General features: G+C 52.3%; 3 protein-coding genes across 3 annotated transcripts; all 3 read left to right on the forward strand.

Annotated features, from left to right (window-relative positions):
- On the forward strand, positions 1 to 2,502 carry LOC127026815 (loricrin-like). The gene is made up of 4 exons (XM_050912114.1): positions 1 to 265; positions 554 to 1,348; positions 1,883 to 1,958; positions 2,346 to 2,502. Exons 1-4 carry the CDS (start codon positions 1 to 3, stop codon positions 2,500 to 2,502), a joined length of 1,293 nt encoding a protein of 430 aa, XP_050768071.1.
- Positions 2,503 to 5,925: 3,423 nt separating this feature from the next.
- Positions 5,926 to 8,205, forward strand: LOC127026813 (loricrin-like). Its single transcript, XM_050912113.1, has 3 exons — positions 5,926 to 6,190; positions 6,785 to 7,658; positions 8,049 to 8,205. Exons 1-3 carry the CDS (start codon positions 5,926 to 5,928, stop codon positions 8,203 to 8,205), a joined length of 1,296 nt encoding a protein of 431 aa, XP_050768070.1.
- Positions 8,206 to 9,344: 1,139 nt separating this feature from the next.
- Positions 9,345 to 11,802, forward strand: LOC127026912 (loricrin-like). The gene is made up of 2 exons (XM_050912207.1): positions 9,345 to 9,374; positions 11,116 to 11,802. Exons 1-2 carry the CDS (start codon positions 9,345 to 9,347, stop codon positions 11,800 to 11,802), a joined length of 717 nt encoding a protein of 238 aa, XP_050768164.1.
- The last annotated feature ends 819 nt before the right edge of the window (positions 11,803 to 12,621 follow it).

Raw genomic sequence — 12,621 nt, forward strand, 5'->3', positions numbered from 1 at the left:
ATGTGCTCCAGACAGTCCTCCGGAGGCTGCCATGAAACGTCCTCCCAGTCCGGCGGATGCCACAGCGGGGGTTCTTGCTGCCACGGGGGCAGCTCCTCCAGCTACCAGACACAGGGCTCCTCCTGCTCTGGGGGCTCAGGCTCGGGCAGCTACGACGGGGGCAGCGGGGGCTCTGGCAAGATCATTGTCAGCTCTGGCGGTGGAGGAGGTGGATCCTGCTGCAGCGGGGGATCCTCAGGCTATGGCATGGGAGGAGGATACAGCGGTGGCAGTGGGGGATCTGGCCAGAAGATCATTATTAGCTCAGGCGGTGGAGGAGGTGGCTCATCTGGATGCTGCAGTGGGGGATCCAGTGGCGGGTCTTCAGGAGGCAAGAGCATCATTGGAGGTGGAAGTAGTGGGGGATCATCTGGATGCTGCAGTGGAGGATCCAGCTATGGCATGGGAGGAGGATCCAGTGGTGGGTCTTCAGGATCAAAGAGCATCATTGGAGGTGGAAGTAGTGGGGGATCATCCGGATACTGTGGTGGAGGTTCCAGCTATGGCATGGGAGGCGGATCCAGTGGTGGGTCTTCAGGATCAAAGAGCATCATTGGTGGTGGAGGTAGTGGAGGATCATCCGGATACTGCAGTGGAGGATCCTCAGGCTATGGCATGGGAGGAGGATCCAGTGGTGGGTCTTCAGGATCAAAGATCATCATTGGAGGTGGAAGTAGTGGGGGATCCTCTGGATGCTGCAGTGGAGGATCCAGCTATGGCATGGGAGGAGGATCCAGTGGTGGGTCTTCAGGAGGCAAGATCATCATTGGAGGTGGAGGTAGTGGAGGATCATCCGGATACTGTGGTGGAGGTTCCAGCTATGGCATGGGAGGAGGATCCAGTGGTGGGTCTTCAGGATCAAAGAGCATCATTGGAGGTGGAGGTAGCGGAGGATCATCCGGATACTGCAGTGGAGGATCCTCAGGCTATGGCATGGGAGGAGGATCCAGTGGTGGGTCTTCAGGATCAAAGAGCATAATTGGTGGTGGAGGTAGTGGAGGATCATCTGGATACTGTGGTGGAGGATCCTCAGGCTATGGCATGGGAGGCGGATCCAGTGGTGGGTCTTCAGGATCAAAGAGCATCATTGGAGGTGGAGGTAGCGGAGGATCATCCGGATACTGCAGTGGAGGATCCTCAGGCTATGGCATGGGAGGAGGATCCAGTGGTGGGTCTTCAGGATCAAAGAGCATAATTGGTGGTGGAGGTAGTGGAGGATCATCTGGATACTGTGGTGGAGGATCCTCAGGCTATGGCATGGGAGGCGGATCCAGTGGTGGGTCTTCAGGATCAAAGAGCATCATTGGAGGTGGAGGTAGTGGAGGATCATCCGGATACTGCAGTGGAGGATCCTCAGGCTATGGCATGGGAGGAGGATCCAGTGGTGGGTCTTCAGGAGGCAAGATCATCATTGGAGGTGGAAGTAGTGGGGGATCATCTGGATGCTGCAGTGGAGGATCCAGCTATGGCATGGGAGGAGGATCCAGTGGTGGGTCTTCAGGATCAAAGAGCATCATTGGAGGTGGAAGTAGTGGGGGATCATCCGGATACTGTGGTGGAGGTTCCAGCTATGGCATGGGAGGCGGATCCAGTGGTGGGTCTTCAGGATCAAAGAGCATAATTGGTGGCGGAGGTAGTGGAGGATCATCTGGATACTGCAGTGGAGGATCCTCAGGCTATGGCATGGGAGGAGGATCCAGTGGTGGTTCTTCAGGATCAAAGATCATCATTGGAGGTGGAAGTAGTGGGGGATCATCTGGATGCTGCAGTGGAGGATCCTCAGGCTATGGCATGGGAGGAGGATCCAGTGGTGGGTCTTCAGGAGGCAAGATCATCATTGGAGGTGGAGGTAGTGGAGGATCATCCGGATACTGTGGTGGAGGTTCCAGCTATGGCATGGGAGGAGGATCCAGTGGTGGGTCTTCAGGATCAAAGAGCATCATTGGAGGTGGAGGTAGTGGAGGATCATCCGGATACTGCAGTGGAGGATCCTCAGGCTATGGCATGGGAGGAGGATCCAGTGGTGGGTCTTCAGGAGGCAAGATCATCATTGGAGGTGGAGGTAGTGGAGGATCATCCGGATGCTGCAGTGGAGGATCCAGCTATGGCATGGGAGGAGGATACAGCGGTGGCAGTGGGGGATCTGGCCAGAAGATCATTATTAGCTCAGGCGGTGGAGGAGGTGGCTCATCTGGATGCTGCAGTGGGGGATCCAGTGGTGGGTCTTCAGGAGGCAAGAGCATCATTGGAGGTGGAGGCAGTGGGGGATCCTCTGGATGCTGCAGTGGAGGATCCAGTGGTGGCAGCGGTGGTTCCTCAGGCCACGCAATCATCATCAGCTCCGGAGGGGGCAGCGGAGGCTCCTGCCAGTCCACGCAGCACAAATGCCCCATTGTCGTTCCCAACGTCGAGTCCCATCAGACCAAGCAGGCCTGCCACTGGCCCCCCAGCCACCAGAAGTAACAGCCACAGGCAGCCCTGGTTCTCACCAAGAACAGCCCTGCCTCTGTCTTCCAACTTTGCCTGTTTCCTCCCAGCATGTCCTCTTCCCTTGTCTTCCCTTGATGCTGCATCCCTGTGCTGTGAACTCCCAGGTGGCTCTTCTCGCCCATCCATATGAAGGGAAATAAAGATTACTGTGTACAGAAAGAACTGGTTTTGTAAGGTTGCTTTTATCCTTTGTCAGTCTCCTGTTTACTTTCAAAAAGTGAATAATACATCAAACACATTCAGCTGTGAAATCTTCTTCAGCCTGGAGCAGACGGTTATTAACAGATATTGCTTGAGAGAAACATTGCTTAAACAGATGATCATTGTCCCTCTTGCAAATAATGTCCACCAAGGCTGCAACTTTAACGTGGGAAATAGCTCCACCTCGCTTTCCCCTCCCTGGAGAAGGAAGCAGACCACAAGCTCTGGGTTTCACTGCAGGGATTTCCAGTGCAGACAGAAGCATCCTTTGGAAATACAGTTGGGTTTTTATGTACTCCATTTCCCTATATTAATCACAAGAAAACCGTTAATTATGGTAGGAAACATTCAGTAGCATTTGTGCTGAAGTCAGCAGCAAGTCCTCTTCGGGACAGGTGTGTTTGCAGTCTTGCGTTCAGTAAATTTTAAGCTAAGAGGTCTTTTTGTCCATCTCGCACACACAACTGGTAGGCAGGAAACAAAATTAGGAATAAAAGGGATCATCGGCCATGCAGATGCTTGAGGGATCATGACTGATCGGCTTCTGCCTTTTGCGGAAAAATTGGAGAGTTCTTCTTACACCAGCAGTATCTTCATCAAGTCCCATGCTATCAACGTTAGCATTGCTGTGCACGAAGGAAGTTGCTGGGGAAAAAAGACTGTAGGATCTGGCCAAGGTTTTTCTCTCTCTCATAACAATGCACACCAAGGCACCATCCATTGAGGTGTTTGCAGTGATGAGACTGAAAGATAACGTGACCTGCCAGCCCATCCTGAGGGTGACTGGACTGCAGGGCAGAAAAGGGCCCAGACAGAGCATCAGAAAACAGGCAGCGTGGCCCAAATTTGGGCCAGCCTCCACTGTGAAGTCTTTTGCATCCACCCTTGCCTTTACCCAACGTAGGTATTAAAGCTGCTCTTTAACCTGGGTGGGGTTGTGGCAATGCCGACCCCTCCAGCAGCTGTGGTTCCAGCCACGCTCTTCCTCCACGTATGGCAAGTACCACACATGCGTGTGCTACAGGTTCAGTGTTTCCAGTCCCTGCAGGGTCCAGCCTTGGGGTCTCCGCACACCAGCGCTTGCAGGAGCATCTCTCACCACCCCTGCCGAAAGCCTCCACAGGCTTCCCTTGCGCCCTGGGTCCTGATGAGCTGCAAATCCTAGGTGCCCCTTTGTGCAAGTCCCTACAGGTTAAATGTACGGAAGGGATCAAGGTGTTGCGATGCTCAGTAGCACAACGCCCACTCTTCACGGGTGAGAGCCAGAATTGCAGTGAGACCTTAGATTTCCCTTTGGTGATAAGAGTGGAGTTTAGGCCACTGGAGGGACTCTAAAGCAAAATGAAGGAAGCCCCCTGCACCCACGTTCCTGGTGCTGATTGTCCTGTACCCATATGAATGGAATTGCCTGTATGCTCAAAATTATGTTCATCGTGGCAGGGCTGGGCAGCCTGCTGCTGCTGTCATGCATCCTCTTAGCTAAAACCCCCCAATTATGCTTTCCTCTACTCAGTGTCCCACGAGGGAGGATGCTGTTGTCATCCTCCAAGCATGTATGATGCAGTGACAGGATGAAGCTGCTGCAAAACACAGCAGCCAGCACTGTGATAACTGTGCTGACAAACTGTCATTCTCCAGCAAGCAAAATACCCAGATGCCTCCCCAGCCTCAGGTGTGGGTGGGCTGGCCAGTGAAGCAGGACCCTCAGAAAATGGGTCCTGCTGAGACAGAGGAAATGTTTAATGACCTATAGTTCAAGGATAGGGTGTTGATGGCCATAAAATACACCTTTGCAAACAGAAAGATTTCAAGACTTTCCCCTCTCCATCCTGGTGATCGGGACACCTGGGAAGCTGGGGCTGAGCACAGACCTCTCTGCTCAATCCAACAGCAGCGTCCACCTTGGGCTCCCAAAAGGGTGAGGGGAAATGGCCCCCATGTCTCTGCCATCCTCACAGAGCCTCTAAAATGGATCTGGGCTGAGGTGCTCCGAAGTGGTGCGCTGCCCCATCAGAGGTGGTACCTCTGGCTTGTTGAGCACATGGTTGCCTTTCCCAGTGAGCTGGACATACTCCTGTTCCCCATCCAGCTCCCTGTCTCACCAGTCCTTGAGGAAACCCTCTTTCCCCAAAATTTCCTGGGACTCCGCTCCAGCACATCCTTTACCCTTGTCCTTCCATCACACTCTAGCCGTAATTCATTCCAGCCTCCATCCCTCAGCATCTGCTCTGTCTCTACTCTGCTGAGTACTCGAGAAGCTGCAGCCTAGCAGATATGCATTGGGGAGCCCCCAAGGTAGACTCCCAGAAGCCATTTTCCGCCAACATTTCAGAGCAAGACTCCTGGAAATGAATCATTAAGTAGAATTAGCAGCTGCGATGCGGAATGTAATTGATACATCTCCTTCGTACCACCTATCTGCTGCAAGTGAGTCAAAGAAGGAGGTAGCTAAAGTCAGGCTCAGTAAATAAATCTATCTGCATTCCTTAGGGTGTCTCACTTCCCTTAAGAGTGCAAGGTATACAATATAAAAGCTCATCTATCCCAAGGCTCCTCATTCACCTGCCAGCGAGCCTTGCACGCACTTCCAGTTGCACTGAAGGTAAGCCCATTGATATGGAAACTTTTTGAACCCCTATGCAGAAATGTCGCTCCACTAGTTGGTCTTTGAGCATGCTTTGAACAAGAGAACCGTGTCGGCTTGATGTCGGGCAGGGTTCACCCAAAACCAATTGGTGTGCCAACAGAACTACCTTCCTTACAGAAGGCAGTTGTAGCTGATATTCTAAGGGCACACGAATATGGCTGAATTTTCAGCTACTGTGAGTTTTAGCAGTCTATGCGTCCAGAAGGATCTACAGTGGGACTAAAGTTTTTAGGCTGCCAGCTCTGAGCGTGTCAGAGCACGTGTGCAAATCTCTGGAAGTACTCTCAATCTTCATGCACGCAGAGTTTTTCTGTAACTGTTGTGATCTGCAGACCAGTCCCTGGGTGCTTTTCATTGCAGGTCTTTCCTGCTGTCTAACAACGGTGAGGGAGTTTATGAAGCTGCCATTCTTGTAGGACTGCAGAAGATGGGGCAGATGCGGTATTTCTTGGGTACTGCACCATGTTTGGTTTGCTGTGAAGGTTCAGCAGCATCTCCAAGGGGCTCCTTTCTGACAGCACTGTTTCTTGCAGGGTCACTGCTCAAAGATGTGCTCCAGACAGTCCTCCGGAGGCTGCCATGAAACGTCCTCCCAGTCCAGCGGATGCCACAGCGGGGGCTCTTGCTGCCACGGGGGCAGCTCCTCCAGCTACCAGGCACGGGGCTCCTCCTGCTCTGGGGGCTCAGGCTCGGGCAGCTACGACGGGGGCAGCGGGGGCTCTGGCAAGATCATTGTCAGCTCTGGCGGTGGAGGAGGTGGATCCTGCTGCAGCGGGGGATCCTCAGGCTATGGCATGGGAGGAGGATACAGCGGTGGCAGTGGGGGATCTGGCCAGAAGATCATTATTAGCTCAGGCGGTGGAGGAGGTGGCTCATCTGGATGCTGCAGTGGGGGATCCAGTGGTGGGTCTTCAGGAGGCAAGATCATCATTGGTGGTGGAGGTAGTGGGGGATCATCCGGATACTGCAGTGGAGGATCCTCAGGCTATGGCATGGGAGGAGGATCCAGTGGTGGGTCTTCAGGAGGCAAGATCATCATTGGTGGTGGAAGTAGCGGAGGATCCTCTGGATACTGCTGTGGAGGATCCTCAGGCTATGGCATGGGAGGAGGATCCAGTGGTGGGTCTTCAGGATCAAAGAGCATAATTGGTGGTGGAGGTAGTGGAGGATCCTCTGGATGCTGCAGTGGAGGATCCAGCTATGGCATGGGAGGAGGATCCAGTGGTGGGTCTTCAGGAGGCAAGATCATCATTGGAGGTGGAGGTAGTGGAGGATCCTCAGGCTATGGCATGGGAGGAGGATCTGGTGGTGGGTCTTCAGGATCAAAGATCATCATTGGAGGTGGAGGTAGTGGAGGATCATCCGCATACTGCAGTGGAGGATCCTCAGGCTATGGCATGGGAGGAGGATCCAGTGGTGGGTCTTCAGGATCAAAGAGCATCATTGGAGGTGGAGGTAGTGGAGGATCATCCGGATACTGCGGTGGAGGATCCTCAGGCTACGGCATGGGAGGCGGATCCAGTGGTGGGTCTTCAGGATCAAAGAGCATAATTGGTGGTGGAGGTAGTGGAGGATCATCCGGATACTGCAGTGGAGGATCCTCAGGCTATGGCATGGGAGGAGGATCCAGTGGTGGGTCTTCAGGATCAAAGAGCATCATTGGTGGTGGAGGTAGTGGAGGATCATCCGGATACTGCAGTGGAGGATCCTCAGGCTATGGCATGGGAGGAGGATCCAGTGGTGGGTCTTCAGGAGGCAAGATCATCATTGGAGGTGGAAGTAGTGGGGGATCATCTGGATGCTGCAGTGGAGGATCCAGCTATGGCATGGGAGGAGGATCCAGTGGTGGGTCTTCAGGAGGCAAGATCATCATTGGAGGTGGAGGTAGTGGAGGATCATCCGGATACTGCTGTGGAGGATCCTCAGGCTGTGGCATGGGAGGAGGATCCAGTGGTGGGTCTTCAGGATCAAAGAGCATCATTGGAGGTGGAGGTAGTGGAGGATCATCCGGATACTGCTGTGGAGGATCCTCAGGCTATGGCATGGGAGGAGGATCTAGTGGTGGTTCTTCAGGATCAAAGAGCATCATTGGAGGTGGAGGTAGTGGAGGATCATCCGGATACTGCAGTGGAGGATCCTCAGGCTATGGCATGGGAGGAGGATCCAGTGGTGGGTCTTCAGGAGGCAAGATCATCATTGGAGGTGGAAGTAGTGGAGGATCCTCTGGATACTGCAGTGGAGGATCCTCAGGCTATGGCATGGGAGGAGGATCCAGTGGTGGGTCTTCAGGATCAAAGATCATCATTGGAGGTGGAGGTAGTGGAGGATCATCCGGATGCTGCAGTGGAGGATCCTCAGGCTATGGCATGGGAGGAGGATCCAGTGGTGGGTCTTCAGGAGGCAAGAGCATCATTGGAGGTGGAGGTAGTGGAGGATCATCCGGATGCTGCAGTGGAGGATCCTCAGGTTATGGCATGGGAGGAGGATACAGCGGTGGCAGTGGGGGATCTGGCCAGAAGATCATTATTAGCTCAGGCGGTGGAGGAGGTGGCTCATCTGGATGCTGCAGTGGGGGATCCAGTGGTGGGTCTTCAGGAGGCAAGAGCATCATTGGAGGTGGAGGCAGTGGGGGATCCTCTGGATGCTGCAGTGGAGGATCCAGTGGTGGCAGCGGTGGTTCCTCAGGCCACGCAATCATCATCAGCTCCGGAGGGGGCAGCGGAGGCTCCTGCCAGTCCACGCAGCACAAATGCCCCATTGTTGTTCCCAACATCGAGTCCCATCAGACCAAGCAGGCCTGCCACTGGCCCCCCAGCCACCAGAAGTAACAGCCACAGGCAGCCCTGGTTCTCACCAAGAACAGCCCTGCCTCTGCCATGTCACCTTTTTCCCTCCAGACCTGGCTCTGTTTTCCTGTTTCTTCCCAGTGTGTTCTCTTCTCTTCCGTTGATGCTGCATCCCTGTGCTGAGAACTCCAGGATTAACAGCCTTGTGCCCTGCTGCTGGTGTTGGGTTGCCTTTGATAAGGCTCTGCTGCTTTTCCAAAGAGCAGTTTTTATTTCTAATAAATGTAATAATATCTCAAAGCTACCGTTTTTGGGAGTTTGTCTTTTCTTATATTCTCAATGAGCATCTTACGGTCTTGGAAGCTAGAAGTGTATCTGATAAGACATTTCACTCTTCTCTGTAAAGGAGATGATGGGTTCAATAGTGCATTGCTGTAGATGCAGCTCTAAAGCCACGCAGTTTATAGCCCCGGAGAGTTTGCACCTTCATTTTCCACCTGGGCTCCATGAGAAAGTAAGAGCACAGCCTAAAATGTCAAACAACCACAGCACCCAACATCCCTTGGGCGCCTGTGCATGGGGCAGCCATCCCAACTCATGGCTCTAAGTCCTCTGAGATACCAGCACCCAATGACTATGTCTGTGGAGCAATGAAGTGCTGCTGGGAGACATGACCAAGGCTATCAGGCTCAGTACTGAAAAGCAGGGGCCAACCCTTAATAGCAGCTGTTGCTGCCCGGGGTGGCCAATAATACCATGCCAACGTCCACGTCCCTGCCATCCTCCCCCTTGCCTCCCAACTTTGGAAACCTCAGAGCATCTCTACCCAGAGGGTAAGCCTCACACGCTGAGTCAGCCAAATCAGCCCTGGGCCAGGCAGAAGGAAATAAAACCAGCAGCCAGTCCCTCAAGCACCTCAACACACTCCAAATCATGCCTGCAGGCCTTAAATCCCTCCTTGCCCAAGCTTTTGAAATCTGCTTTGAAATGCCGAGGGCAGCACCACCACGCCTGTGCACTGCTTTCTGCCTGGTAGACGTGGCCTAGACGTGGCCTTTTGCCAAAGCTGGGACTCACTGTCCCCACGGCAAAATTGCTTAGAGCTGAACAGACCTAGTGCAATCTGCAAGAGCCGTGCTGCAGGCCCGAGCTGGAGCATGACAGGCTGCAGCATGGACGTCATGCCGGGCAGCACTACCAGCATGGCCACAGTACATATCCCCTGCAGCCCTCCAGGTCAGTCTCCCTGGAGTCCCTGGTGCCTGGTGCTCTTTCCAAGCCAGAGGAAGGACACAGCACATGAAAATGCAGGAGGAAGGCATTTGGAGGCATAATCCTTCATTAGAGGAGTAATCCAGCCACAGTGGGTTTAAGTGTTAGGACATTCACACCTCCACAATTCTCTCCAGGGCCCCTAAGCTTTCTCAGAGCATCTCTAGCACCCTTGCAAAATACGCGAGCCAGGCGCTTCACTTTTGACGAGCTTCTGGTTCCGATGCAAATGTCTTCCTCAGAAAATCTCCAGCTAGAGCCACCAGTGAGATGCTGGAGGGATCAACGTGCTATGTGGCCACCAGATGCTTTCTGAGCATTTGCCTTCCCCTCTCCCGGGTACCTGCTGATCACACCCACCCTTACAGCGATGTCCCCAGCCACGAGCAGTACCACACCGCTGAACCACAGCCTCCCTGCCCCTTGCCTGAGCAGGACCCAGTCACCACCACCCTCTGTCCCACACTCGCTAATCCTCTTGCTCAGCATTTCCCTACACCCACGCTACCACCCACCTCCCCGGGTCTCACCTGGCATCACCACCTCACTGGGGGCCGAAGTGGTCCTCTGTAGCTCAGGACAGGAGCACAGGAATAGGATCATTAAGCAGAAGTAGCAATTACTGCCGTATGCAACACAACAAGCAGCATGAAGGAAAGATATCAATCGGATGTCATGAGTCAAAGCAAACACTGAAATCAGAGTTTGATTAGTAAATAAATCCTTGCCATTCCTTAGGGTGTCTCACTTCCCATATATGCTAAACGCCATATAAAAGTTCCTGTCTGATAAAGCTCCTCATTCAGTCGACTTTTATCTTCTAAATGTGTTTCCAATGGCTGAGGAGGGTAAGTCTGCTCTTTTCTGAGACTTTATTATTTCATATTCATGGGAGATACCTTCATTTGAGATCTTGACACGTGCTTGCAGCAGTACCTGCGCTGCCTGAGCATCCATAGCACAGTTCTTGGGATCTGTACTGTTTCTTGCTATGGTGTGGATCAGATCACTAGGAAGCAAGGTGAAGTCAGGTCACCGGACTGGGAGCCATAGGGCTGAGCAGGCTAAAAACCCAGATGAGTCTGTAGTGGGACCAGCACGTAGTGACTGCACAGTCTTTGCAGTTTTGAACATGTTTGCAACATGCGGGACACTTTTTTGACATTATTTAATAACAAGCCTATGCTGTGCTTCATAATGGTTACGTACCTCTATGGCTGTGCCGATTACCTTATGTAAAAGACCTTTGGGGATACTATGCAATGATGGCAATAATACAGCCAGCAACATCATCTTGCATGGAAATTTTGATCCACCGCTCTTGTAACAGTTTAAAAACAGAAGCAAGGATAATCCTTGCTATTTTTACAGCTCTGCGGTTGCAGTCGTGAAGATGAGTAGGGGAAAACCATGGCAGTTATTAGATGTTAAAAGAATATATTTCAGATTTTGATTCTCTGGAAATACACCCTGGAGATAAGACAGAGAAAATCTATCCCAGTAAGAGCCAAAATACTCTTGCATTTGAAGAACAGCTAAGCAGTAGCTGGTTTCAAAGCCTGGCGTTGCCCCAGGCCCTGGCAAAGCTTTTCTAACCACACCGCCTGAAAGCTGCCCACCTGCCAGGGTGCAAAAATGAAGCAAAACAGTGCAGGTTTGGGGTTTTTTTTCCTCTTTCAGATTTATCACATTCTCCGAGGGAGATGTGCCCGGCGGAACAGGGACCACAACAATGAGATCTCTTCGCACCACAGAGGACGCAGCAACAGCAGCAGGGACTTCTCAGACCTCCAGGGACGTGGCTCCTTCTTCTGTGGTGGGGAAGGCTCGGTCACCTACAGCCGGGGAGCTTCATCTAGCCAGCCCATGCCAACATCGTCCACCTACAGCATTGCAGGGGGGTACAGATACAGTGGTGATGGATCTGTTGTAATAGCCAATGGTGACAGCGGGGAGACATCTGGCTGGGGCATTGCAGGGGGGACAGTCCCAGTCTACGGCACCGGGGGGGGAATAGGGTGCAGCAGTGAAGACTCAGGCCTGAACACCTTTGGCAGCTCAGGGGGTGGTGGAGGATCCAGCTGCCACCGTTGGAAATTGGGCATCACTGCGGGAGGAGGCTCTGGATATGGATACGATGCATCACCAAGAGAAAAGGCCTTAACAACAGGTGGGGGCAGTGGTGGATCAGGGTACTATAGCGGAGGACCGGGCTATGGCATCAGGGGATGCTCAGGCCCAGAGCTCAGCTCTGGAGGCGGTGTGTCCCCCCAGGCCATGCAGCAGAAATGCCCCGTGGTCGTTCCCGACATCGAGGCCCACCAGAGCAAGCAGACCAGCCACTGGCTCCCCAGCCAGACGAAGTGACTGACCCAGCAGCCGCTCCTGCTTAAGCAAAAGTGCCCTGGATGTGCCACAATGTGGCTTTTCCCCGACCGTGTCATTACGGTCAGGGAGCTTTGCATTCCTCGCATTGGGCTGTGCTAGCAACGTTGCTGCAAGCACTGCTGGGGAAAGTGATTTGTGTTTTGGTGACGGGAAAAAATTCTTCTATCCATCTCCTTTTGCTCATGGGTTGGAAAATAAAAATTCATAGTCTGTGGGAAATTCCAGTATCTGAATGATTTCTTTAATTTCCGGCTCCTTCACTCAAAATGCAAATAGATACTCAAGGAGTCTACTTCACAACACAAGATTTATCTTCCAACATTTTTTATATATATTTTACAACCATACTCAAATGTAGTATTTATTTTAATAGAATTAAAATACATCATTTTCAACAGCAAGAGAAGGTTCTTAATTTTGTGGTTGCTGAAGTGTCGTGGTTTAACCCCAGCCAGAAACTAAGCACCACGCAGCTGCTCGCTCGCTCCCCCCGCTCCCAGTGGGATGGGGAGGAGAATCAAAAAAAAAGTAAAACTCGTGGGTTAAGAACAGTTTAATAACTAAAGTAAAATAAAATATAATACTAACAGTAATAATAACAACCATATTATAATAATAATAATAATAGTAGTGAAAAAGAATATAACAAAAAAGAGAAAAAAAAAAGAAATAAAACCCATGAAAAGACAAGTGATGCACAATGCAATTGCTCACCACCCGCTGACCAATGCCCCAGCAGCGATCCACCCCTCCCAGCCAGCTCCCCCCTGTTTATATACTGGCCATGACGTTCCATGG

Source organism: Gymnogyps californianus, chromosome 29, assembly GCF_018139145.2.
Source record: "Gymnogyps californianus isolate 813 chromosome 29, ASM1813914v2, whole genome shotgun sequence".
NCBI classification, from domain to species: Eukaryota; Metazoa; Chordata; class Aves; order Accipitriformes; family Cathartidae; genus Gymnogyps; species Gymnogyps californianus.